The sequence below is a fragment of the Boleophthalmus pectinirostris genome, unplaced genomic scaffold, assembly GCF_026225935.1.
Source record: "Boleophthalmus pectinirostris isolate CB_2022bp ecotype Guang Dong unplaced genomic scaffold, ASM2622593v1 HiC_scaffold_12, whole genome shotgun sequence".
NCBI classification, from domain to species: Eukaryota; Metazoa; Chordata; class Actinopteri; order Gobiiformes; family Gobiidae; genus Boleophthalmus; species Boleophthalmus pectinirostris.
In genome coordinates, this window is record NW_026571018.1 from 6326035 (window position 1) to 6352856 (window position 26822).

Sequence of the window (26822 nt, forward strand, 5' to 3'; positions counted from 1 at the left end):
ATCACAGGCTTCTGAAGAGCTGTTGTTTAAATCCATTTTGTTTTTCATTTTTTCAGGCAGTCGAAAAACTTACCAGGCTGTCTGTGTAATCCCTCAGTCATCAGTTGTTATCAGGCTGTTTGCTAATGTGTGGATTGCGTCACCATGGAAACTGCTGAACATTCCTCCACAGACATACATGCTGTGTCCGCCCTAGTGTGATGTTGCTGCAAAGTATCAGTGCAGTTTTCTAGCACAGTTTGGTTGAATTTCCTGCCTTATTTCTCGACATATGCTCACCGTGCTGCACTTCTCCTTGTACCGAGCGCCGAGCTTTGGTTTGTAGAGAGTTTCCGGGGAGATTGTTGCACGTTTGGTCGGAGGAGGCGATTGGATGTAGCTGTAGCTGTGTGCTTGTTCCCCCTTCGGCCTCCTTCCTCCTGGACTCACGTATGTTCTGTTTCTGTCTTTACAGCGGCCCTGCAGGTGCAGATCATCCCAGCACAGGGCGAGATCAGCCTGGGAGACTCCAAGTTCTTCATCTGTGAAGGTAAAACATTCTCTTTGAAAATATTGGAATTGTAGATCACGCTACTATCGTCAGAAATCCATGCTGAGGTGACAGTTGTAGTCAAAAGTTACTACTGTACTACTATTATAACTAATACTAGCAACACAATTTATAGTTGGTATTTAAGTTACTTCTAAATAATCAAGTAAGAGTAATGAAAGTGTCTGTTAAAGGAACTATATGTAAGATTTTTATGTTAAATATTATAAACAAGACCAAACTGTGTCCCCTGATATGAAGTAAATATGTCCAAATCAAATGTCACTCTTTCTGATAACAATTCTGGTTCTGATTCCTTCTTAATTACAAAAGTAGGGATGTCACGATATCCAAATTTCTTGGTATGATATTATCTCGATATGCATCTTAAGGTACGATATTTATTGCGATATTTTGGAGTGGCAAATATAATTATAGATAGGATGCTTTACTGTCGGAAGCTCAAGAATTCAAGTAAAAAACATATTTCTTCATGTTGTCTGTGCTGAAACGAATCATGGGATATGTAGTTCCCGATGTTTATAAGCTGTTCCTACTAAAGAACGATGCATTTAATCAAAGGAAATTATTATTGGATATACTGTGACAGCTCTCCATATTATCGTGAGACTTCTGACGATACAATATCACGGTATTTTAAACCCAAACACCGGCACTAGTTATGAATCAGTGCTCGTGCAGCCAGAGGGATTTCTGGAGGTTCTGTGCTTTCACATGAGGCCAGGCCTGTGTAATTACTCTGCAGGTTACACGTGAGTGGTAACACAAGTTCAGTTTTACGTCTTAAAGGGACAGTCCAGAATTTTGGACATAGGACCTCATTTCCTAGTGAGCCAGAGTGTTGGAGATGTGTGGAGACACTTTTTAAAATATCCCATCCAGTCCTTGTATTTGCAGAGGTAAAACTAAACTAACTAAAACCGCACAAAACACGCAAAACTAATCTATTACCGTGTTTTCTGGGCTATCAGGCGCACTCTTAAGCCTCTAACCCCATCAAAAAATGACCGCGCACCCCGTAATCCAGAGCGCCCTATACATGAATCCACTTGGGTGTCCCAGCACGACTTCAGTAAACTACAAAGCCGCACCACCCGCAGAACACACAAACACACACGGAGCAGACAGCGACCGCACAGAAAAACACCCACAGACACACTCATCACTCCACGCCGACGAGGAACGGAACGGAATAACGAACCGGAAAAAGCGAGTGCAATGTTCCACTTCTAGACACAACTGAACAACTGAGTCACTGCGAACACGCCGACAATCCAACGATCCCAGACAGCACCCTCCCTACACGCCACAACTGAACAAAGCCCAGAGTCACCGTGAACGCCACAAACAAAGACCGACTGAGCCATCGAACTGTTGTGTTTCGTTTAGAGTCCGGTGCAATTTATTTGTGAAAAAAGAAGCTCTAGTTCAGTTTTTCTACGAAAGCCGAGAGGGGTCACAACAAACGCAGATGCCGCAACAAATACAAATGCGACAACACAACAAAAAAACACAACGAACCAAAAAAAGCCACAACGGAAATGACCGCGGGACTCTATTTTAATACAAACGCCTCAACAAATACAAACGCCACAACACAAATACAAACGCCACAACACAAACGCAAATGCCGCAACACATTTAAAAACAACACCCAACGGAAGTGACCGCGGGACTCTTGTTTTCCGACGGACCGATCAAGCCGCAAGTGAAGAAGAAGAACTACAACCTGAAACGAATAATGATAAAACAATAAATTACTTTTACTTACGTTTCCAACTTCTCCGTTCCTTTACTTTTCACTTTGTAGTTCTTCTTCTTCACTTGCCGCTTGATCAGTCCGTCGGAAAACAAGAGTCACTTCCGTTGTGGCTTTTTAATGTGTTGTGGCTTTTTAATGTGTTGCGGCATTTGCGTTTGTGTTGTGGCATTTGTATTTGTTGCGGCATTTGCATTAAAATAGAGTCCTGCGGTCATTTCCATTGTGGCTTTTTTGGTGTGTTGTGGCTTTTTGTTGTTTGCTGTGACCCCTCTTGGCTTCCGTAGAAAAACAGAACTAGAACTTCGCCAAATTGGTTCAAAGTTATTCCTCAAGAGCTGCTTATGCAATTTATCCGTACTGGGGCAAGACAAATCACATCCCTGTCCAATTGTGCTTAAGAATACTCAGTACTTTTTTGTATAACTTTAACACTTTTATCCCCAAACTGGAACATCAAGGCTTAACATTATCCCTATAGAATTCCGAACTCAGTGTCTCTCTCCTTTTGCATTCACTCTCCTTCAAAATATCATGGATCTCTCCCATTCCACAGTAATGCAGCTTCAATCAATGCACCACAAAATGAGAAAGATATCCAATTTAATTACACCGCACACAAATCTCCCAGAGCATAATTTCCCTGCAAAACTGTGAAAGTGGATTTTCAGAAGAATTTGGCATCCAGCTGCTGCCATGGAACCAATTTATTCCTATCTCTTCATTTTGAACTCGCACAATGATGTAATGTGATTTACTCACTGCACCCTACGCCAGTGTTTACCAACCGGTGGTGCATGGACAGTTAGGTGTAGACTAGCACCTGGAAGGAGGTACTTTGAATTGAGTGAACAATAAGTTCTTTTAAACATCCTATAATTACACAAAATTGACTCTTGTGAGCTTTAATCTGTGTCAAAATGCTGTTATCTCCTCAAAAACAAACCTGGACTTGTGTTTTGTTTCATTCACACACATTAGAGTAACACTTAATTATCTGTTTATCTACATCTCCAAAGCTCAAAATGTTCCAACTTGTGATGTCACGAAGCTGTGGTTTTCAAGTTAACAGCTACATTTTACCTTTAGGTCAGTAAAAACTGTCAATACCTGAGCTGAAATCATCCAAATAATTCTAGTGAAGGTACATGGAGTTTAAAAACACAGTGGAGCATTTCTTGTATCACATGACACACACACGACCTGTTCCCGGTGCATGTTGGACTCCACCAGGGCTGCCCTTTGTCACCAGTTCTGTTCATTGTTTTATGGACAGAATTTCTAGGTGCAGTCAGGGGCCGGAGGAGGTTCAGTTTGGGGACCATAGGATTTCATCTCTGCTGTTGGTAGATGATGTTGTCCTGTTGGCTTCATCAATCCAGGACCAGCAATGTGCACTGGGGCAGTTTGCAGCCGAGTGTGAAGCTGCTGGGATGAAGATCAGCTCCTCCAAGTCCGAGGCCATGGTTCTCGACCGGAAAAAGGTGGCTTGCCCTCCCCGGGTGGGTGAAGTCTCTGCCTCAAGTGGAGGAGTTCAAGTATCTCAGGCTCTTGGTCACGAGTGAGGGAGATTGGCAGGTGGATCAGCGCAGCGTCGGCAGTGATGTGGTCGCTGTATCGAACTGTTGTGGTGAAGAGGGAGCTGAGTCGAAAGGCGAAGCTCTCGATTTACCATTCAGTCTACATTCCTACCCTCAAAAGGACAGGATCGTGGATACAAGCGCTCGAGATGAGATTCCTGTCTGGGTGTTCCCTTAGAGATAGGGTGAGGAGCTCAGTCACACCGGAGGAGCTCAGAGTAGAGCCGCTGCTCCTCTACGTCGAGAGCAGCCAGCTGAGGTGGCTCGGGCATCTATTCCGGATGCCTCCTGGGCGTTTTCCTCAAGAGGTGTTCCGGGCATGTCCCACCGGGAAAAGGCCCCAGGGGAGATCCAAGACTCGCTGGAGGGACTATGTCTTTCAGCTGGTCTAGGAACACCTCAGACTCCCCCCGAAAAAGCTGGAAGAAGTGTCAGCGCTGAAGGAAGTCTGCGAGGCCCTGCTTAGACTGCTGCCCCCATGACCCGGCCCCAGATAAGTGGAAGAAAATGGATGGATGGAAATAACATCACAAGGTGGAACAGCGCATTTTCAGTTTGAGGCAAAAACTCAACCTAAATATGCAGGTTTTGTGTGTTAAACATGTGTGAATAAAACAAAACTCAACTCCAGCTATGTTTTTTTATGAAGAAATAACATTATTACAGATCATAAAATTGTGTCATATGAGTGGTTTAAGTAAGTATGTTTCTTTCTAAAACATTTTATTAATTGATTTGTTTGTGTTTTTCACAGTGGTGGGAGACGCTAAAGACATCGACTGGTTCAATCCTCAGGGAGAGAAGATCGTTCCAGACAACCCAAACATCTTCGTGAGCAGGAACGATGAGGTCACGTCCACGCTCACCATCTACCACGCCAAGATGGAAAACGCCGGAATCTACAAGTGCATGGCCAAGGCCCCGGGGCAGGAGGCCGAGGCCACCGTGCAAGTCAAGATCTTCCGTAAGTGACTCAGTTCAGTTTGTGTTCAGTCTGGACTTGTTTAGCTCGAGTAAAACAGGTCTGAACCCGGACTGAACCAGGACTAAACCAGGACTGAACCAGGACTAAACCAGAGCTAAACCAAGACTGAACCAGGACTAAACCAGTACTGAACCAGGACTGAACCAGGACTAAACCAGGTCTGAACCAGGACTGAACCAGGACTGAACCAGGACTGAACCAGGACTAAACCAGGACTGAACCAGGACTAAACCAGTACTGAACCAGAACTGAACCAGGACTAAACCAGTACTGAACCAGGACTGAACCAGGACTAAACCAGGTCTGAACCAGGACTGAACCAGGACTAAACCAGGACTAAACCAGGACTAAACCAGGTCTGAACCAGGCCTGAACCAGGATTAAACCAGGACTAAACCAGGTCTGAACCAGGTCTGAACCAGGACTAAACCAAGACTAAGCCAGGACTAAACCAGGACTAAACCAGGACTAAATGAGGACTAAACCAGGGCTAAACTTGGACTAAATGAGGACTAAACCAGGACTAAACCCAAACTAAACCTGGATTAAACCAGAACTGAACCAGGACTAAACCAGGATTGAACAAGAACTACACCAGGACTAAACCAGGACTAAACCAGAACTAAACCCAAACTAAAACAGGACTAAACTAGGACTAAACCACATCTAAACCAGGACTGAACCAGGAATGAACCACAACCACACTAAGACTGAACAAGAACTAAACCAGGACTAAACATATACGAGCCAGAAGCAGAACCAGCCAGACAATGATATAAATGAATAATAAAGTCCAGTATTGTGTTTTCTTTTGGTGTTACATACACAGTACATTTGACTCTCGGTGATTTAAATAGCTCAGACTAGAATGTCGGCCCAGCGTGTGAATGAAAAATAATTTGATCGTTCTAACACAGCATTGAAGCGGTCGTTAATAAAGGCCAATGGTATTTTTGACGTAATTCACTTATTTGCAAGGCTCACATGAACTCGAGCAAAAATGTGTTTAAATAAATTCCAGTGACGGTTTGGATATTCTAAAGAAATTAATAAATACACGCTGAATGCTGCGTGACCTTCGTTGTGGCTCGAAACTCTTTACAAAATTGAAATGAAAAACAGAACTAGTAATTTTAAATGGTTTGCAGTGAGTCAAAGTTATTCCTCGCTTACCTGCATTGCGTTCTGGGCATCCAAATTATTTACAGCGGTGAGTTTATAAGCGAAAAATTCAGAGGTCAGAGTGGAGTCTCCTGTTACAGTAATGTGAACAATAACTAGCATTCAATAAAGTGCTTTCTGATTAGATATAGACAGTACAAACCTCAATTATTTTAAGCTCAAGAGCTGCTTATACAATACTGTATATTTCAGACTATAAGGCGCACTTAAAATCCTAAAATTTTCTCAAAAATTGACAGTGCACCTTATGTATTAATTCTGGTTGTGTTTACTGACCTTGAACCCATTTTATGTAGTACATGGCGCTCAGAAATCTGTCAAAATGTTTTAGTATGACTTTGGTAAACTACGAAGCCGCGCCTCTTGATGGATTGTCGGAGCATTGCGGCTACTGTAGTCAGGAGCCTCGCGAAGTCCGTCAGAAGCTGAACCGCATCAGCGCACAAGAAGCAGTGAGCAGTTTTTACAAATCAGTTTTTATAGTTTATGCAAATTAACCATATGGTTTTAAGTTTTGTTTCTGTAAAATGTAAACAAATGTGCGCAAAGCTGCATGAAACACATTATTACTCAATGTACATTTGAGTTGTCCTCGTAGGAAATAAGAAAAACAATGATCTGCCCACATTCACGTTCATAATCCACATTCACCAAGACAGGGAGGAAACACCGGGCGAGTTACGTCACGATCTGCCGATGGATCATGGACGCCTGGGCTAAAGGATCAGCCTCAAGTGTCGTCCGTTTGTTTCACTTAATGCTCCTTATAATCTGGTGTGATTTATGTATGAAAATAGATGAGAGAATTCAACATTATTGATATTGCGTCTTATAATCCAAAAAATGCGGTATTTTGCTCAAATACATGGAAGCGGTGGGGTCTGTTATTTTGAATAGTTTTGAACAATTATTATGTTTTAGATCAATATTCAATATTATTAATGAACAAAATGTAAAATAACAATCTATGTATGCTGTAGTTTAATGCTTACTACCTGAAAAAAACATATGTCTTCTTTAAAAGTGCATTGTGTAACTTTTCTGGAGTGTTTGTCCAGCACCAACTTGTTAATATAAAGATGTCATTGCTCTGCTTGAAATGTTCCACAGTTTGACATTAAGCAGGTCTACTACTTTACATTTATTCAATTACAGGTGGTTTTAGAGCTCAAAAATACCTAGAGAAACAGGCATTCTGACTGTGAGTGGGGTTGCGTCCCCACAGATCCGACCTGTAACTTGCTCTATACTTAGATTTAGACTTACACAAACTTTATTGATCCACAAGGGAATTTTGACGCAGCAGCTCACACATCACAACATAATATAAAAACAAAGAGTCAAAAAAAATGGTAATAATAAAAAAAGTAAACATAACAGTAAGTAAACTCTAAACAGGGAGTATTATCTGTTACATAAGGGTGAGTTGTTGTACAGTTGTAGGGAGTATTATCTCTTACATAAGGGTGAGTTGTTGCAGAGTTGTAGGGAGTATTATCTCTTACATAAGGGTGAGTTGTTGTACAGTTGTAGGGAGTATTATCTGTTACATAAAGGTGAGTTGTTGTACAGTTGTAGGGAGTATTGTCTGTTACATAAGGGTGAGTTGTTGTACAGTTGTAGGGAGTATTATCTGTTACATAAAGGTGAGTTGTTGTACAGTTGTAGGGAGTATTGTCTGTTACATAAGGGTGAGTTGTTGTACAGTTGTAGGGAGTATTATCTGTTACATAAAGGTGAGTTGTTGTACAGTTGTAGGGAGTATTATCTGTTACATAAGGTCGAGTTGTTGTACAGTTGTAGGGAGTATTATTTGTTGCATAAGAGTGTTTGTAGTCAGTAACCGATTTGTGCTTCGTCTTCTGCAGAAAAGATCACCTTCAAGAACGCCCCGAGCCCACAAGAGTTCAACGAAGGAGACGACGCCGACCTGGTGTGCGATGTGGCCAGTTCGCCCCCTGCTGAAATCGTGTGGAAGTACAAGTTCAATGTCATCAAGAGCGCCAAAGACGGTGAGCTGAACTGGAGTACTGTTCATGTGCGGCCTCCTGTTTCCACCGGTCCATCCCCGGAACTCAATTTACCTCCCTACTGTTTTGAATACGCCACTAGACAAAACTAAACACGCAATATTTAACCCATATCCTAAATTGTCACTTCTTTATCCAACTAGACTCAGGTGAGACTCAAGACTGAACCAATGTAGAGATTCATAGATACAATACTCATCAAAATCGTCATTTTCATTCTCAGAAACGTTTAAAAAGAGTTTGAGGAAATGTTTAATATTCATTCAATTCACGATGTTTCAATGTATCTGTCTATATATTTTTATGCAGAACGATAATGTTCAATTTTTTGTGTATTCATAAGGTGGAGGCTTTAATATGAGCCCTTTTTGTTTTTTTGCCTCTTCTGGCACCTATTTTTTTATTTAGTGCAGACATGTCAAACTCAAGCCCAGGGGCCAACTTTGGCTCGCGATATAATTTTATTTGGCCTGCGAGATCATATGAAATATGTATGAGAGCTGCCCACAGGCTGCAGATCGACGATAGAGACATTATTCATATACATTTAGCTATAATTTTATATCTGCTTGTTCTGGATTCAATGTTTAAGCAAAACTATTATTAAACCTTTATTTTAATAAGAAAAGGTTTAACATTACATATCTCAAAAGAAGAGAAAACATGCAGATGTTGTTGAAATTGTTCAGTAAATATTTAGTTTGGCCCAGGGTTTAATTTGGGCCCTCAGTGAATTTGAGTTTGACACCCCTGATTTAGTGTGTTTCTTTTTATTGTTATGTTATATATGTGTAAAAAATAAAATAAAATAAAAAATAAATAAATAATAAATTTCCACACGAAGAAAGCATTTTGAAGCTCAATACCACGGTGATGATTAAAAAAACACTCTTTTACAAAATAGAACAAAGAACAATAAATTATGCTACTTTCTTTCATATTTCCATGTGGTCTTGTGTCTGTGTAATCCCTGTTGTTCAGGCAGGTTCCATCGTGGTCCATCTAGTCCAGGGGTCGGCAACCTTAAATACTCACAGAGCCATTAGGACCATCTCACACAGAAAAGAAAACACCCGGAGCCACAAAAAACACATTTTGTCATCTAAATATATCTATGTCTATCTATATCTGTCTATCTATTTAGATTTTACCTGTATGCTATGTATAAAAGACTACAGAGCAGGGCATGCGAGCCACTTATAAACTGACCAAGTCAAGATGATCTACCTAATACAAGCAAACTGTTCTGCACTGGAACACTCTGCTCCTCTTTTTTGGACCCTTAGCCACAGTTTGAGAAGGTCTTCTTTAAGAGAACTTCCACTGACACTTTACACAAAACTGTGAAAAAAGTGAAGTGGGAAGGATTTTTAAACCTGTTTTTTTTTCCAAGTGTCTAACTGCAGTTACATTCTCTTACTGCTTCTGCAGTGGTATTTACCTCTGCACATTATCAACCCAAATGCACATCGTGACAAACACAGATGCATATGTGAACTTTTATTAGGCAAACTTCAGCCACATGTCGCAGTAGTTCTGTTCTGTGCTGTAGGCTCCTCTGTGCCAACACTGCAACATACATTTAGATTAGTTTTTGCTTCGCATTTCGTCTTGTTCTAATCAGCGCATTGAGGAGGAGTCTGTGTGCTGTACACGGGGAGAAGAGAGAGAGTGAAAAGGTGAGGAGCGGCGCGCTGACGTGACGTAGATGAACAGACAAGATGTTTGAAAAAGTTGAACCTCTCCTGTGATACACGCTGGTACACGAGGACACACGAGGACACACGAAGACACACGAGGACACACGAAGACACACGAAGACACACGAGGACACACGAAGACACACGAGGACACACGAAGACACACGAAGACACACGAGGACACACGAAGACACACGAGGACACACGAGGACACACGAAGACACACGAAGACACACGAGGACACACGAAGACACACGAGGACACACGAGGACACACGAGGACACACGAAGACACACGAGGACACACGAGGACACACGAAGACACACGAGACACACGAAGACACACGAAGACACACGAAGACACACGAGGACACACGAGGACACACGAAGACACACGAAGACACACGAGGACACACGAAGACACACGAAGACACACGAGGACACACGAAGACACACGAGAGACACACGAAGACACACGAGGACACACGAAGACACACGAGGACACACGAAGACACACGAAGACACACGAGGACACACGAAGACACACGAAGACACACGAGGACACACGAAGACACACGAGGACACACGAGGACACACGAAGACACACGAAGACACACGAGGACACACGAGGACACACGAGGACACACGAAGACACACGAAGACACACGCTGTTGCGGACAAGGCACGCGTAGGGAATATGTGTGTTTGTGATGTGCCGCACATTATCCACGGGTTCAAATTAACGCACAGGCTACAGAGAGACGCCCCGCACAGCCCCGCACACCGGTACAAGTTTATTGCCGCCATAATGAAATATGATCACACTTGTCAAATGTCAGACCTGGAGTGAGAGACTAGGCCGAGTCCAAACGCGATCGAGTCCGACACTGCGATCTCCCCACACGAGCTTGGAGATCGACTGGTAGATCGCGACTGACATATTGGGCACCACTGCTACAGAGTGTGGAATTTATGAAATCAATGAAAATCTACAGAGAACACAGAATTTTATTTCCAATCCACTTTATTTCTATAGCACATTTCACAAACAGTTTCCAAATTGCTGCACAAATACACTATAATAATGACAATAATAAAAAAAAGATAAAATAAACTACTAAAATAATCATACTAGTCTTAAAATAATAAAACCAATCAAATAAAATAAGAGCAAATTCATAGAACAGCAATAAATAAATAAAGTCAATAAAACACATTAAAAATAAATAAAAGACACAGAGGACCACACAACTCACGCCGTGTTAAAAGCCAGAGGATAAAATTGGGTCTTAAGGGTTCTGCATGTAACAAAAACATTTTGAGCTCCGAAAAAAAGGCACTTGGTTGATGTGTACTTTCAAAAGAAATACTCCAGGTCCTCCAAAATCCAAACATAAATTATCCAACCGCAGCGAACCAAGCATCTTCTGCTTTTGTGTTCCGGCATCATTTTATCTCTTGTAAACCAGTTTCATCATCCATGAAACCAAACGAATCTGCCCATGTACCATTAAATGTTCTGTTTTCTGCAGAAACGTTTCTTTTCTTCGATTTATCCATCATTTACCTGCCTGACTCATGCTGCTGATGTAGGTGCCGGTAATTCTGGGCTGCCAAATCTGTGCCAGGTGTCGCACATTGGTACCTGTGACGCATATTTTGAGCAACAAAAATATTAAAACCATTTTATTTTAATGTTACACAATTACGATTACCTACTCATTTGGAATTTCATTTAAAAATGAACAAACTAAAATAAAAATACATTTTAATTAAGTACAGTGGTCCCTCGTTTATCACGGGTGTTACGTTTTAAAATAACCCGCAACAGGTGAAATCCAGGAAGTAGTATAGTATATTTTACAATTATTACATCTGTTGTAAAACCCCTCAGCACACTTTATACACTCTTCTCAGACAGGACAGTTACAACCCTTTTTGCATCCTTCTTAAAACTTATTGCTGCTGTCGACTTTTGTTATTTTCCTCCTTATTTATGTAACGAACAGAAGATTCATTTATTCCGTAATGGAGCCTCACAGCGCACGGGTCCATTTTTTGGAGACCCACACCCGCACAGTACAACATCGCACGCAGTACAACATCGCACATAACCTGATTATATATAATTATATATAATTATATATAAATATATACACATATATATGTATATATATCAAACTTTTGCACTGCATACATCACGAACTGAACCAAGACTAAACCAGGACTGAAGAGGAGGTCTAAACCAGGACTGAACTAGGACTAAAAAAGGATTAAAACAGCAGTAAAACAGGACTAAACCAGAACTAACTCAGGACTGATTCCAGGACTGAAAAGGAGGACTAAACCAGGACTGAACTAGGACTAAACCAGGACTCACTGTCGGGATGGGCTCGGAGTTGACCGCAGGAGAACAGACCGACGACGAGCTCCGCACCTCACAGATTTAAGCACGGCAATTGCCCGATCGCTCTTTGCAGACACTCTGCTCAAGGTTCTCTGTCTTAAATCCAAGATTAGTCCTGGTTTAGACCTGGTTTAGTCCTGGCCCACCCGTGCGTAGTTACTACCCGCCCGTATTACGCAGTACGCATTCATACTCTGTAAAAAAAATAAAATCTGCGAAACGGCGAGAATGCGAAAGATGACTGTATTCATGATTTATTTTCCAAAATCACAGGGAGCCACAACACAAAGATGAAAGAGCCACGAGAGCCGCGGGTTGCCGACTCAGATTCTAGTCTCTGTGCTCTTATACGTTTTCTGATACAACTCAAGATCATTCTAAAACTTCAGGAAAGCTTCATTTCTGTCCTGTGAATGAGACTTTTTTAGTTTTGATACCTGCTCAAACGAGTATCTAGTTCGAATACTGGTTTTCGTATCAATTAGTATCTGCATATAGATACTTGAAAACCCCAAAGTCACACATTTTTCCTTTAACAGCCACAGAAAATCATCAACCTCAGCACTTTCTCCCATAAAAACAACACTGCTGGAATAAAAAATGTAGTGTCTAAACCAAATGCACAGAAACGTATTACATTATGTACCAATTATGCTTCACAAATAAATGTCCTCTGCCGAAAATGACCCGTGTAGTGTAGAGATTTCAAAGGCTGCGATCCAATTATAAAAGTTAATTTGTCCAGGCCTATCTTCTCCTGTCCGAATCTGTTTAAAGTTAATTTATCAGCCAAACCTTTAGAGCTGGATTCTCATTATAAAGCAAAGCAATGCCTTCTAGAAAATCATGAACACCAGAATATATTCCAACAATTAACTTTTTGAAGGTTACTTGATTAAAATATCACACTCAAATGAGAAATTATGCTAGAGTTTTGTTTCTTCAGTTTTTTTAATTTCAGTTTAACACTGTCTAAATGGAGTTAAAAGGTGCTGTACTTAATTTTTACTGTCCTAAAAACCGAAAAAAGAAGTAGCTGTGCACAAAGAGCGTCCTAATTATTCACCACAATGACTTTATAAGCACTTATCAGGCAAGAAAATGCTTTATAATTAAACACACGCAGTACACAGTGGACTTATTTTGACCTGAAGAGCTGCTTGTGCGATATATTTGTACTCGAATGTAACAATAACGGAAATATCGTGATATCGTATCGTCAAAGTTCTCATAATATTATCATGGACCATTACAATATATCGAATTACAAGTGTCTTTGCTTAAATTAAGAGTTATGGTGCAGAAATAGCTAAAAAAAAACAAAAAAAAACAGAGGGAACTACATAGACCATGATCCTTTACTAAATTTTTTTTACAAATATCTGGTTATTGCAAATGAACTCTTGAATTTGAAGACTGTAAGATACTAGCCAGGTTGGCGCCACCTAGTTCCTCCGCTCAATTTCATTTCTCTCCAACGACTAGGTCAGGAATCAGAATACAATACACCGTTCGCAAAAACCCTGGAAGTTTGGAAGATTGGCTGCGCACCGGCCAATCAGTGAAGAGCAGTAAAGCCATGACGTCAAACTCAACACCTGTCTGGGTCCCTTTTGTGGTACAACACATCAGTAAACAGTAACAAAGCGGTCGAGATGAATGTAGACGAAAACATACATTCGGTGTTGGCAATGATTCCCGAGATCGAGGATTAAAGCTGGAACAAAGATAATGTTTGGTGAATTTTATCAAGGGGAAAGACGTTATTGCCCTTCTTCCTACGGGATTTGGTGCATTACATACGTCACGACCAAATAGCAGTGATTGGTTAAATTAAAAAAGTACCCACCTACCGTCGAGCGAACAAATCCTATTGCTGTGAGGTCAGACGGTTTCCACAAAGTGACGCCTGCGTGAGCCTGATGAATCAGGCTCATAAGATACTGCGATTTAAGATAATTAGGGCTGAGTATCATTAAGAAGTTGCCGATACAATACAAACCTCGATACTTAGGCCATGATACGATACATATCTTGATACAGTGCACTTTTGGTTCAATATGATAGTTTCAAATTGATTCCATGCCATGCCATACCAACTTTATTTATAAAGCATTTTAAAAACTTTTCAGTAGGCCAAATTTTGATACGGTTCAGTAAAAATAAAGGCTAAATCATGGCTGTGATATTAAAAGTCTGTTAAACCACTTCTTGTGCAAAAGTTAATATGAAACACAAACATTTAATCATAAAAACTGTGAAAATGGTAAATGTGTCGCATAAATGAGTTTCCTTCCTCTGAACAAGCAGCAAAACTGTTGCGCTGTAACAAAATAATTTAGTAAAATACACCAAAAAATACTCTTTGCGATATATTGATACTGTATCATCACACTAAGCGATACAATATATTGATATCTTGATATTTTTGCACACCCCTAATGATAATGATTCAGATTTCGTTAAAAAGTAAACAAGACTAAATGTTATAGACGTACAAAATGCCATTGCGTCATCTGAAATCCAACAGTATAGGCCCTCGTTTCACTTCAAACCAGCTTTCTCTTTTCGCCTGTGGTCTCGTCTCTGCCTGTCTGTGTCGAGATAAAGCTTTCACACAGCCTTCACCTCAGCACGACCTCTGTGTGTGTCACCCAACCGCAAATGAAAACAATCCAGAATGCACTTTTCACTCCAAAAACCACTAATTGTAACACAAACACTTTTGGCTTACTTACGTCCTCAGACCAACACCTAACCATACGCCGCGTGGTTCGATAAAAATAGTGTGAAAGCACGAGGAAGCCTTTTTCCAAATGGCGCGATAACAATGCGGAGAATTCTTAAACGCACAACTCCGCGCTCTGAATATTTCATTTCGGTGAGATAGTTTAAATGACATATGGAAGCAATATAAAAGTCCACAGATAAAGTTTTCTACACTCGAGTATTCACTGATGCACTTGTCAGCGAGAAGGATTCCAACAGTTTCAAGGAACTTTTAAAGCGTAGGAATTTGAAAATACATATGGCAAGAAAAATAACATCTGTTGACAGCTAGGCCAACAATTATCTGCTGAACTGAACTGAAAATATAGCGGAAAATATGGGAGATTTATAGAGTAAAGTGAATGGAAAATATTTAGCTTCTTAGTCTTTGCTGACCCCTCGGGACTGGAGCTTGTATTATTATGGAACTGTCTTGCAGTAACACAAAAAATGCATAAATAAAAAATCAATACAAGCTTAATTAAAGTTTGGGTGCCTAATTTTTAAATTAGGAAAGAAGGACCTAAACATTTATTAAAGGTGCACTGTGTAACATTTGTTGTGGAGAGGTCCACCACAAGTCGTTCATTAGTTTTTCAAAGTAAAACCAAAAATAAGAAAAAAAAACAACTGTTTTCTTCATTGTCTTCAAAACCAAAATGAAAAAATGGGTAATGATTTGTTTATTCAGTTTTTGATTTAGTGTTGAACTCGACTGAACCAAGACTAAAACAGGACTAAACCAGGACTGATCCCAGGACTGAACCAGGACTGAACCAGGACTAAAACAGGACTGAGTGTCAGGACGGGCCCGGAGGTGTGCCTGCGTAGACTGTTGGGTGATCAGGACTGAGACCGGGACCAGTACCGGGACTGAGAACAGGACTGAGACAGGGACTGAGACTTGGACTGAGACTAGGGCTTAGACCAGGACAAGACCAGGACTGAGACCGGGACCAGACGGGGACCAGATGAGGACTGAGACCAGAACCAGACCAGGACTGAGACCGGAATCAGACTAGGACTGAGACCGGGACCAGACCAGGACTGAGACTGAGACCAGGACCGAGACCAGGAGAGTCCTGGTTTAGTCCTGGTTTAGTCCTGGTTTAGACCTGGTTTAGTCCTGGTTCAGTCCATATGTGGCGCAAAAGTCCAGCATTGCAGTTTAAGTCACGGAAATGTGAAACGGCTGTTATCCATTTTTTATTTTTTTCCATTCTTCATTTAAACACAAAATCAAAAACTGAAAAAAACAATAATTATCCATTTTTTCATTTTGGTTTTGGAGACAAATAATGAAGAAAATTGTTTTCTTATTTTTGGTTTTGGTTTTTTGAAAAGCGAATGAACGAATGATACAAAGATTCGACACTTTCTTATCTCCATGGAAATGTTTTTGCTTTGTCTAGAATGTTCCACAGTAAATCTATCACAAGGAAGACAAGCAGGTTACAGCACTGCAATACATTACAAGTCAGATCTGTGGAGAATCACCCCTAGGCAGGAATTATTGTATTTTTAAGCAATAGAAACATCCGTAAAGACTAAATGCTAGTGTTTAATGTCATGCCCTCCACCAGAAAAGTTGCACAGTGCACATTTAAATTTATATTTTCTCGCTCTCACAAACCCTTCGCTAGTATTCACATGTACTGTATGTATTTTTAGGATTATGTACAGCTTTAGAAAAGCTCATTTTCTTATAAGTTTTATAGGTTAAATGTTGGTGTGGATCAATACAGCATAGTTCTCAACTTTTTGTCACAAATTTAAACTTTTGTGTTACTTTTTGGTGAAAAAATCTAAATTTACAATGGTTTTTTTTTTTTCCTTTTATTGACTTTGCGTTTGCTCTGTTTTCCACATTTCAGTGAGATTCAAAGTACTGGACAATGGACACCTGCTGATCCGCGGCATAAAGAAGGCGGACGAGGGCATGTACAGCTGCGAGGCCCGGGTCATCGCCAGAGGGGAGCTCGACTTCAGGCCCATCAAAGTGGTCATCAACGGTAAGCCCTGAATCTGTCTCCACACGGACAATGGACACAAAGACAACTGTACAATGTCAAAGCACCCACACAATGTATTTCAAGTGTACAGTTTATACCAAAGTAAATAAATACCGTATTTTCCACACTATAGGGCGCTCTGGATTATAAGGCGCACTCAATCAACGGTCTATTTTCGAACTTTTTTCACATATAAACCGCACCGGACTATAAGGCGCATTAAACGAAACACAAGTTAGATGAGTCAGTCAAACACATTCACAATAACTCTCAACTTTGTTCAATTTTAACACGTAAAAAAAAATACTGTCTGAAAAGCTAAATTGTTCACGTATTCACAATAACTCATAGTTGTTCAGTTATACCTAAAAATAACACATTACACTCACTTTTTCAGTTCATTCCTCGTCCACAAATCCCTCGAATTCTTCATCTTCAGTGTCCCATTTAACCCTTACCTTCTATTCGGGACAAATTTGACCCGTTTTGACATTCATCAGTAGTAAAAATACCCCATGTGTCATTCTTTTATCCTGAAATGCGATGACTTTTTCTAAACTTGGCCAAAATACACAAGAATGAAAATATTTTAAAATGTTATCGTACCTATTGAGATGGATTTTCGATTTATCAGTGTGGGTCAATTGAAGGAAAATTGAAGTTTTATTGAATTTTGAAACTGTGAAACTGTACAGACCATGGTTGTGTGTATTTTTTTTTATGGGACATTGATGACAGAGTTCGAAAGTTCACTGTTTTGACATTCCCCCATGCCCCAGGTTCCCAGAATTAGACATCTGTTGGTTTAAAAAAAAAATAAAAAGCTCTTTCTTCCCATTACTTCTCGTTACAGTTTGTAAAGATTAAACAGTTGGGCGAGTACGGCGTCCAGCACACCCTCATCCCTCTCGTCATTATCCGAGTCAGTGTGGTTACTGTTCCCTGGCAGTTCAGTGATGATTCTGGTCTTGGTGAAAGCTCGGACCACAGTTGATACTGATCCCTTAACCCGGGCGTCCACGATCCGTTGGCAGATGTTGAATTCTCTCGCAGCTGCTCTATTCCCATGTTTTACTGCGTGACTTATAGCCTTGAGTTTAAAGTGGGCGTTGTAAGCGTGTCTCTTGACAGGTGGAATTTTGATATTAAAAGGAATCACAGTATGTATTACTCCACGATGCTCCTGACTACTGGAGCCATAACGCTGCAAATGGTGCGGCTTTGTAGTTTACTAAAGTCGTACTAAGACACCCCAATAAATAATAATAATAATAATAATAATCATTTTTTTGAATTAAATTAAAGGCCTTAAAGTGTGCCCTATAGTGTGGAAAATACGGTAAATAGAAGATTAGATAAATAGAACTGGTGATATGGATTGTGATTAGATTCTGGTTCACATACATTTGTGCAATAACCAAATTGGATATGATTTTTGAAACATATGCAAGTTATGTCTATACATTTAAGGTAGTGAAATAATAAAGTTTTTTTTAAAGTAGTTCTGATTCATAGCATTAAAAGCCTCATATCCCCCGTGATTTTTCCATGTATTTGAGAAAAGCATAATAATAATAATCATAATAATAACAATAATAATGCATAAGTTTTATATAGCACTTTTCTGGACACTCAGAGACGCTTTACAGATCATTATTCATTTACTCCACACTCAGAGGTGGTAAGCTACTATTATAGCCCAGTTGCCCTGGGCAGACTGACAGAAACAAGGCTGCCATTCTGCACCATCGACCCCATACGATGACCACCAACACTCACATACACACAGACCACTTTTCATACTGTATACTAATAATTTAAAGCCTTGGAAGGAAGGCAATAAAAGAAGTGGGGATAATGGACAATCCTGTCTGCAACCCTGAACTTCTTAAAGTGTAATATAAATTAATGTTGACAAGGTTTACGTTCTCTTGGGGCATTGCCAATACTGTACAGAGATAAGTTTTAAAAAGGTGATCATGCTCTATGTCCTTTACAATCACAGTGACCTCTACAATACTAGACCTTATACACTAAATTCTTTCTTTTTTCATTTGTTTGTGTTTAACCCATGAGGTCAAGCTAATATGATTTCTTCTTGTGTTTCTTGTATCTTTCCAGTCCTGCCCAGCATCCGTCCTCGTCAGTCTGAGGTGAACGCCACAGCAGGAGAGTTGAGCACTGCTATGCTCGCCTGTGATGCCGACGGCTTCCCTGAACCCACCGTCACCTGGGCACAGTAAGGCTAATCCTACATCAGCTGACATTTGATGTTAAAACTACATGCACTTACTGTATTTGTCAAAAAATTTATCATTAAGTAGTTAGTCTGAGGCCCCATCCACACTAGTATGTATTTGAGTCGTTTTCGTTGTGGATATAGTGTTCGTCCACATTAATCTGATGGAAAACGGCTCCAGAGACAGAATGATCTGGTGCCGCCACCTCCCACGAATTCATCTGAGTACAGATCTGATCCGGCACTGTGTGGACACCTGGAAATGCTGATACGCTGACGTAGGAGCTCTAGTTGCGTCCTTATTGGACCATGTCACTGTAACTTGTGCCTTCCTGATTCGCTGGGTTTGTGACATTGGTTATGAGCCGCTATTGCGTTAAACAGTTTAAACAAACCAGAGACAAACGGGAAACTACGTAGCTAGAACTACTTGCTGGTACACGGTCCACGAAAAGACTGTTTTCATGCTTGCCATTTTCCTCAGCTCGAAATCAGCTGCTCAAACTTCAGACATGGTTAAGAGAACACCCCTCTGTCACAGAAAGAACACATATTCCTTTTAAAGTCCAACAGAAGCTGACCCTGCACAAGGAGCAAGCTGTTAGTTTATGCAAATTAGCCATGCGGTTTTAAGTTTCGTTTCTGTAAAACGTAAACAAGTACGCGCAAAGCTGTGTGAATAGGGAAGGCTTGCGGACACAAAAACACCACAAATGTTTCTGATATGATGATTGATTTCAGTGTAAATGCAACCTGAAGCATTTTTATTGTTCTTTTTCTTATTTATGGATATCTACATATCTGGCAAATTATCCCCTACGACAAGCCTAAAAATGTCTTAAGATAATTTATTCCAAACAACTACTTTTTTTATCTAACTAGCAGAAAATTAGCCAGGCTGGCGCTCCACTCAATTTAATTTTGCTCCAGCATCTAGGTCAGGAATTGGAATACAGTAGATGATTTGCTAGAACTCTGGAAGTTGTAGACCGCACACTGGCCAATCATCGAAGAGCTGTGAAGCCATGACGTCAAACTCAAGCGTCTGTCCGGGTCCCTTTTGTGGAACAGCACAACAGTAAACAAACTGTCAAGATGGATGTAGATGAAGACAGACATTCTGTGTTGGTGACGATTCCCGAGATCGAGGATTTAAAGCTGAAATAAAGAGAATGTTTGGTGAATTTTATCAAGGAGAAAGACGTTATTGCCCTTCTTCCTACGGGATTTGGCACATTACATACGTCACGACCAAATAGCAGTGATTGGTTAAATAAAAAAGTACCCGCCTACCGTCGAGCAAATGAATCCCAATGCTGCGAGGTCAGACGGTTTCCACGAAGTGAAACCGGCTGATGAATCAGGCTCGTAGAAAATTACCTCAGAAGGGAGAACATAGTCGTAGTGGATTTGTTATAGACATTATCAACCGTCGCATGCAAAACTTCTGTTGTGGACTCGAAAGCTGATTGGTTTACAGACAAAAAAAAAAAAAAAAAGAGAAGCAGGCTGTGATTGGCTGACAGCAACAAAACAAGAACAAGTTTGAAAATATACTCTCAAGTTTTCCAACACACTTCACCGTTCTCAAAGTGTACCAGCAGCCTCTATCTGGATCCGGTCTTATCTTATTGGACGGTGTGTTCCGGGGTTATCTTTGTCCCTCTCCAGAAGCGATGGCACTAAGCACACAGTGTACTTTATATAGCAGCAGCATATGGCCGTGCAGGTCCGGGTTGCGCTGTGTTAGCTCAGTACAGACAGGCAAACTACTACCCAGAGTATTGTGTAACTGTCTAATGAAAGGGAATGACCTTTACCTGGAGGTGTGATCAGAGCTTCTATATTAAAATGTGCTGTGAAGTAGCAGAGACTTTCTTTATATTGCAGATCGAGTGGCTGTATTGTTAAAGGGGACATATTAAAGTTTAGGTAGCGCTACACTTGAGTTATAAAAAGTTAGATTAATGGGAACTACAGCGACTACCGGTCAAAAGTTTGGACACAACTTCTCATTCAGTGTTTTTTTTTGTTTTTGTTTACTACTTTCTACATTTTATATACCCACAAAGAAAAAATGTTAACTCAATATTTTGTAGATTTTACATTCAAATCCTCATATTATCCATGTTTTGCTTTGTGGACAGCACTGCGACCCCTTGGCCTTCTCTTAATGAGCTTCTTGATAAAGTCTCCTGAAATTAGGGCTTCTCGATCATGGTAAAAAATCATTATCATAGTTATTTTGGTCAATACTGAAATCACGATTATTCAAACAACATTTTTTTTAATACATGATGCATTTATTCAAAAGTTATCTCTCAAAAAAACACCACTTTGTTATTGAGAATTTATGCAAAACTTTCAAATTGAAAGTTAATATAGACTACATCAGGGGTCTCCAACCTGCAACCCTCTTCCAAGTAGCTCACCAAGAGATTTCTTAATTATACAAAATGTGCTGAATAACTAAAATTGGATTGATTAAAAAGCTATTACTGCTGTAAATGTATAATTTTAATCACTAAATAAACGTATAAACATCTAAGTGTACCCAATCTAAGGCCGTGGCTCTTAGATTTACTCAGTTTCTTGTGACCGGTAAAATGAGGAGGAGCTCTTTGGTGTTTTCATTTTGTAAAAGTAGCTCACCGGAGGAAAAAGACTGGTCACCCCTGGGCTACAACTATGCACGTTAGAGCAGCTTTGCAATGTATAAAACAAAATGAATAAAATATACTTTGAACATGATATATCCAGCTGTTCTACAATCTCTATGTTTAAAAATAAAATAAATATACTTATTGATATAAAAATCTCCCAAAATAAACTTTGTTAAGCTTTAGGGCGCACTCACACTGGGACTCAAGCACGATTGCTTTGGGTTTTATGTTCTGCACTCAGACCTGCACAACCAAACCGAGCCACGGCCGATGACGTCAGCACACAGCGCTGTTTGTTTATGTGGCAGCAGAGCTAAAGCTTTTAGCAGAGAAATATGTCCAGCAGCAGAAAAAATCTATCAAATAGTGAGACAGATCTGAGTCTTGCGGCAATATGCTCCTCCATGAGTTTATAGATGTAATCAGTACCATAGCTCCCATTATGGACATTATTCACAGCACGTAGGGCACAAAGAGCTTGTGGGGGGCACCACGTGAATCCTCACAAAACTACGGTCGTCATGTCCCGGTCCTCACTTTCACCGGCGTAACAATCATTTCACCTCTATTATATGAGTTTGGAGTTCGTTTGACACACAAATCATGATCAAACTGGTATTAATTGCGCGACCTTACCTGAAATGGTTTTCACTTCACTGTGCCTCATCAGGGTCAAGAAATGCCAAAAGTGCAAACCAGGGTTCAAACCAAAATTTATTAGCTATTTTAACTTTTTCAATCTAAGTTTTGAGTTTAGTTTTTGTTACATCCGATAGGGATGGGCATAATTAATCGATTAATTGATAATTGATCATTAAGAATGTCATCGATTACGTTAATTTTAATCGACAAACCGAATGTAGGTTGCTGTGCGTAGTGTGACCAAACAGGGGTCCGTACATGTGTCTCTGCACTCAGAAGGAGCGAGACACAAACAGTAGGTCAGTCTGCAGCGTACCGAAGCACAAATGTGTATTTAACGATGATTTGTACAAGAAATTCCACGCTTTCTGTTGCGTTCGGGACAAGTGTGAGTCCATGTGCACAGTGTATAAAGCAGCACATATGTTTCGGTGTCCAGTGGGAAAAAGCTTTACCAGGTGAGAGTCGCTCAATGTGGATGACGAGTCCCCACCTCCCTCCCCCCATACGGTGTCCTGGTTTTGACAAACGCAAATATGGTCACACTAACCTGTATTCTACTGAGTCATGTCTTTTAATCTGACAGAAATTGACCACATCAGCGACACAAGAGCTGTATTTTTATCTTCGCTGAGTTTATGCACATGAGTAATGCGGTTTTAAGTTTTGTTTCTGTGAGAGTTGTGCAAAACTGAATTAAACACATTATAATGTCAAACGGATAGATGTGGCTCTAGAGTCGTTACGGTTTATATGTGGTAAAGTTGAATTTATTTATGCAGATTAGTAGTGCAGATGGTAATAATAATGATGATCATTTTAATATAAAAACGTTAATGATTAATCGATAATCGATCGTTAATTCTTCCGACGATCGATTAAGAAAATTTCATCGAATGCCCATCCCTAACATCCGATATTTGTGCATTAGGGATGTACCAATAACCAAAATATTGTGATATCGCATCGTCAAAAGTCTCACAATAATATCGTGGGCTGGCGTAATATATCGAATTACAAGTTCCTTTACTTAAATGCATGGTTTTAGAGTAGCAACAGCTTATGAACATTGGAAACTACATATCCCATGATTCATTTCAGTGCAGACAACGTAAAGAAATATGTTTTTTACTTGAATTCTTAGGATTATGATAGAAATAATTCACTCCACAGTCTCGTCAAGGTCTTTTAAAAGCAAAAAAGTGTCCAAATCTACAATTATATCAGGATCTTCAAAATATCGCAATAAATATCGTACCGTGAGATGCATATCGTGATAATATCGTACCGAGAGATTTGGATATTGTTACATCCTTAGTGTCCATTCATCGTTTTAATGTCTTCAGTGAGACTCAATGTGAATAATCATGGAAATAAAAAAGAAAAATAAATTAAAAGTGTGTCCAAACTTTTCACTCGTAGTGTATGTGTGAGTGGGGCCTAAATTGTAATGTGTTTGGAGATTACGGCAAGTCGCTTTCTAAAAATAAATGTTTAATTCTCTGTAATACACTTGAACTTCTGTGCAAACTCTATTTAACTCAAATTAATGTCAAACTAAATCTAAAACTAACAGAAAACACTTTGTAGCGTGATTGACCCAAATTCGGTAAGCGACGCAAATTGGGCAAGTGCCGTCGATACACCACTAATCAACTTAAGCACTATCGAATATCTGCTTGTGGAGTTTGCCTTTGTAAGCATAAATATTTAGAAAACAGAAGTTAAAGTATTCTCAAGCAGTTTGTCTTTCATTTCTTTTGACTAAATGTCCCGAACTGAACCCAACCTGAACCCAGCCTGTCTTGAGAAGTTGTGTGTAACATAGACTGATCGTAGCTATAGTGACATCCAACTTCCTGCCCAAAGTTTAACCCAGGTTTCTGTATTTTCCACAGTGTAGCGAAATAGATATCCGGGAGTATTTTACACCACTGAAAGCCTCATCATTGCAGCAGATGTGTTTTATACTATCGTGGCAGTATTTCCAGCTTTACTAGTCGTATAAATCTGAAAATATGTATCCAGATTTCTCAGAGTGCATGTGATTAGCTTTTTTAAATTTATGACTTGGTTTGGTAGGATAGTACTACATATAAAGTACTAATATTTATCATAGTTTTATCAGTTCGGTGGCAGTTTATGGAGAAATAGGAGAAGAAAAGTACACAAATACAAGAAGCAGTGGTTAGTTTTAAACCTGAATACCTCTATCTATGTCATCAACAGGAAAATTTGCAATTTACGCAAAAGGAAGGCGTTTTTTTTTTTTTTTCTGGCAGTTTCAAACATTGATTTAGCTAAATTAATCATTTTTATTGGTGTAATCATAACAAATGTGCAGTCTACACACATTTTGGACTTATATCTTTAGACAATATGTCAGGGTATCCCCAGGTTTGACTACCCCAAATATAAGACTTTTTAAAGACCTTTTTAAGATCACATAAATAAAAATTAAGACCAACATCGCACCCATTATGTGGGTGAAAAACACCAGATCCATTTCTAATAATGACCAACCAACTACTATATTTAGAATCTAAGAGCCTCTGTGGATTAAACCGACACTTCCCTGTGATCCATCCAACGTCTTGCTCCAATCTACTAATTGTTTACTCATTGCCGTCGGCGCCAGAAACCAAAGTATTGTTTGCGCATACTCCAAATGAAATGTTCATTCACGTTACGCAATTTCACATTGTTGTTGTTTTTTTTTTTGCTCCCTCCGTTTAACATCACACTGCAGCCCAACTGAGTAGACAAAAAAATAGGCCAATGAAATTTAAGAGCTTTGTGAAAAACATAAGACTTGGACAACATAATTTAGATTTTTAAAGACCTGAATTTAGGAACATGAAATTTAAGACCTTTTTAAGACTTTTAAGACCCTGCGGCTACCCTGTATCTGCTCAAAATTAGTATTTACTAACTAGCTTAAGTACCCTATTTTTCGAACTATAAGTTGCTTCGGAGTATAAGTCGCATCAGCCAAAAAAGATATAATGAAACCGCACCAGACCCACTTTTTTTGGGAAATTTATTTGATAAAATCAGAGACTAGGAACTGACATTTCATCTTTAAAGTCAAGTTCTAGTAATAACAATAGAAGAGAGAACAACAGACTGTTAACGTCACATATGAACAGTTCTTCAGATAAACTATAACATAAACAACAGAACAGAACAAGTTTAACAAACTCTCCATCTCACTCCAAATCACTAAATCCATTCAATTCTACATCCTCGGTGTCACTTCTGAACAACTCCGTGACTTCTGGAGGTAAACAGAGTGCCGCTTCCTCTTCTGTGCCGCTGTTGTCAGACTCAGTATCACTTCCAGTTAGAATTATTCCGGCCTTTTTGAATCCCGACAGGATGGTTTCACTGAAGTCCAGGCTTTGTCCATCCATTCAGTGACTTCAGGAAAGTTTCATGGTGCATCCTCCCGGAGTCACAAGTTTCTTGCTCACTCCAAACTTTCTTTCTGCTGCTCAATTAACATTTTCAGCTGCAGATTTTGCTACTTGCAGCTTGTAATCTGCAAAATATGATTTTCTTTTTGGGGGCATTTGTGTTCAATCTTCTCAGTCGTCTTTATAAGTTTGTTTAAATGTTACATTTTCAGTGGTACAGAAGTAATGGTGTGATCGACTGACATGATACAGACAGAACAGAGGCTCTTTCTGCAGGAGACATGCGCAGTAGAGTGAAGTGACAGTGGTACAGGAGTAATAGTAGAAGCAGATACTGGTACACAAGCCTAGAGCGCCCTCTCATGGCTGTCAGTGTGAAAATTTTAATGTATAAGTCTCCAAACCACCCAAACCATTAAAAAAAAAAAGGAACTTATAGTCCAAGAAATACAGTATTGATTAGTACGTGATTTTCAACACTTTTGCCAACCCTAGTGTGCGATGCTGGTGGGATTTTAAATGTTTGAAACCATCCAACTTGCAGCAAAATGAAAGTCTTTTTCGGTGGCTTTTCTTCACGTCTGAAATCCCACGGCGCTGTTCTAGCTTCCCCCTCCTGAGCTGTTCACAGTCTGCTCCTGGAGTCGCTTGTTGCTACACATTTGCATTCTGGGAGCGTGTGGTTTTGTTGTGAGCGACAGCCGTGCTTAGAGCTGGGAGTTAGGCTCGACAAATGGCGCTTGAGCCGGCGGTGGGGTGGCTTTTGGCCCATCTGCCCCCCTCCTTCCTCCAGACATGAGTATAAACGCCACCAGTGGAAAACACAGCAGGCAGAAGAGTCCGGCGTTTAGTGTTATGACAGTGACTCAAACATCTACAGAGGTGTCAA

General features: G+C 40.0%; 1 protein-coding gene across 1 annotated transcript in view; it reads left to right on the top strand.

Moving 5' to 3' along the window:
• The first annotated feature begins 271 nt into the window (after window positions 1-271).
• ncam1a (neural cell adhesion molecule 1a) overlaps window positions 272-26822 on the top strand; it is a 246768-nt gene continuing 220217 nt past the window's right edge. Inside the window, exons 1-6 of the mRNA XM_055148709.1 lie at window positions 272-317; window positions 455-529; window positions 4644-4853; window positions 7925-8068; window positions 16836-16973; window positions 19095-19212. Coding sequence (XP_055004684.1) covers window positions 272-317; window positions 455-529; window positions 4644-4853; window positions 7925-8068; window positions 16836-16973; window positions 19095-19212 — 731 coding nt within the window. The remainder of the gene's footprint in view (window positions 318-454; window positions 530-4643; window positions 4854-7924; window positions 8069-16835; window positions 16974-19094; window positions 19213-26822) is intronic.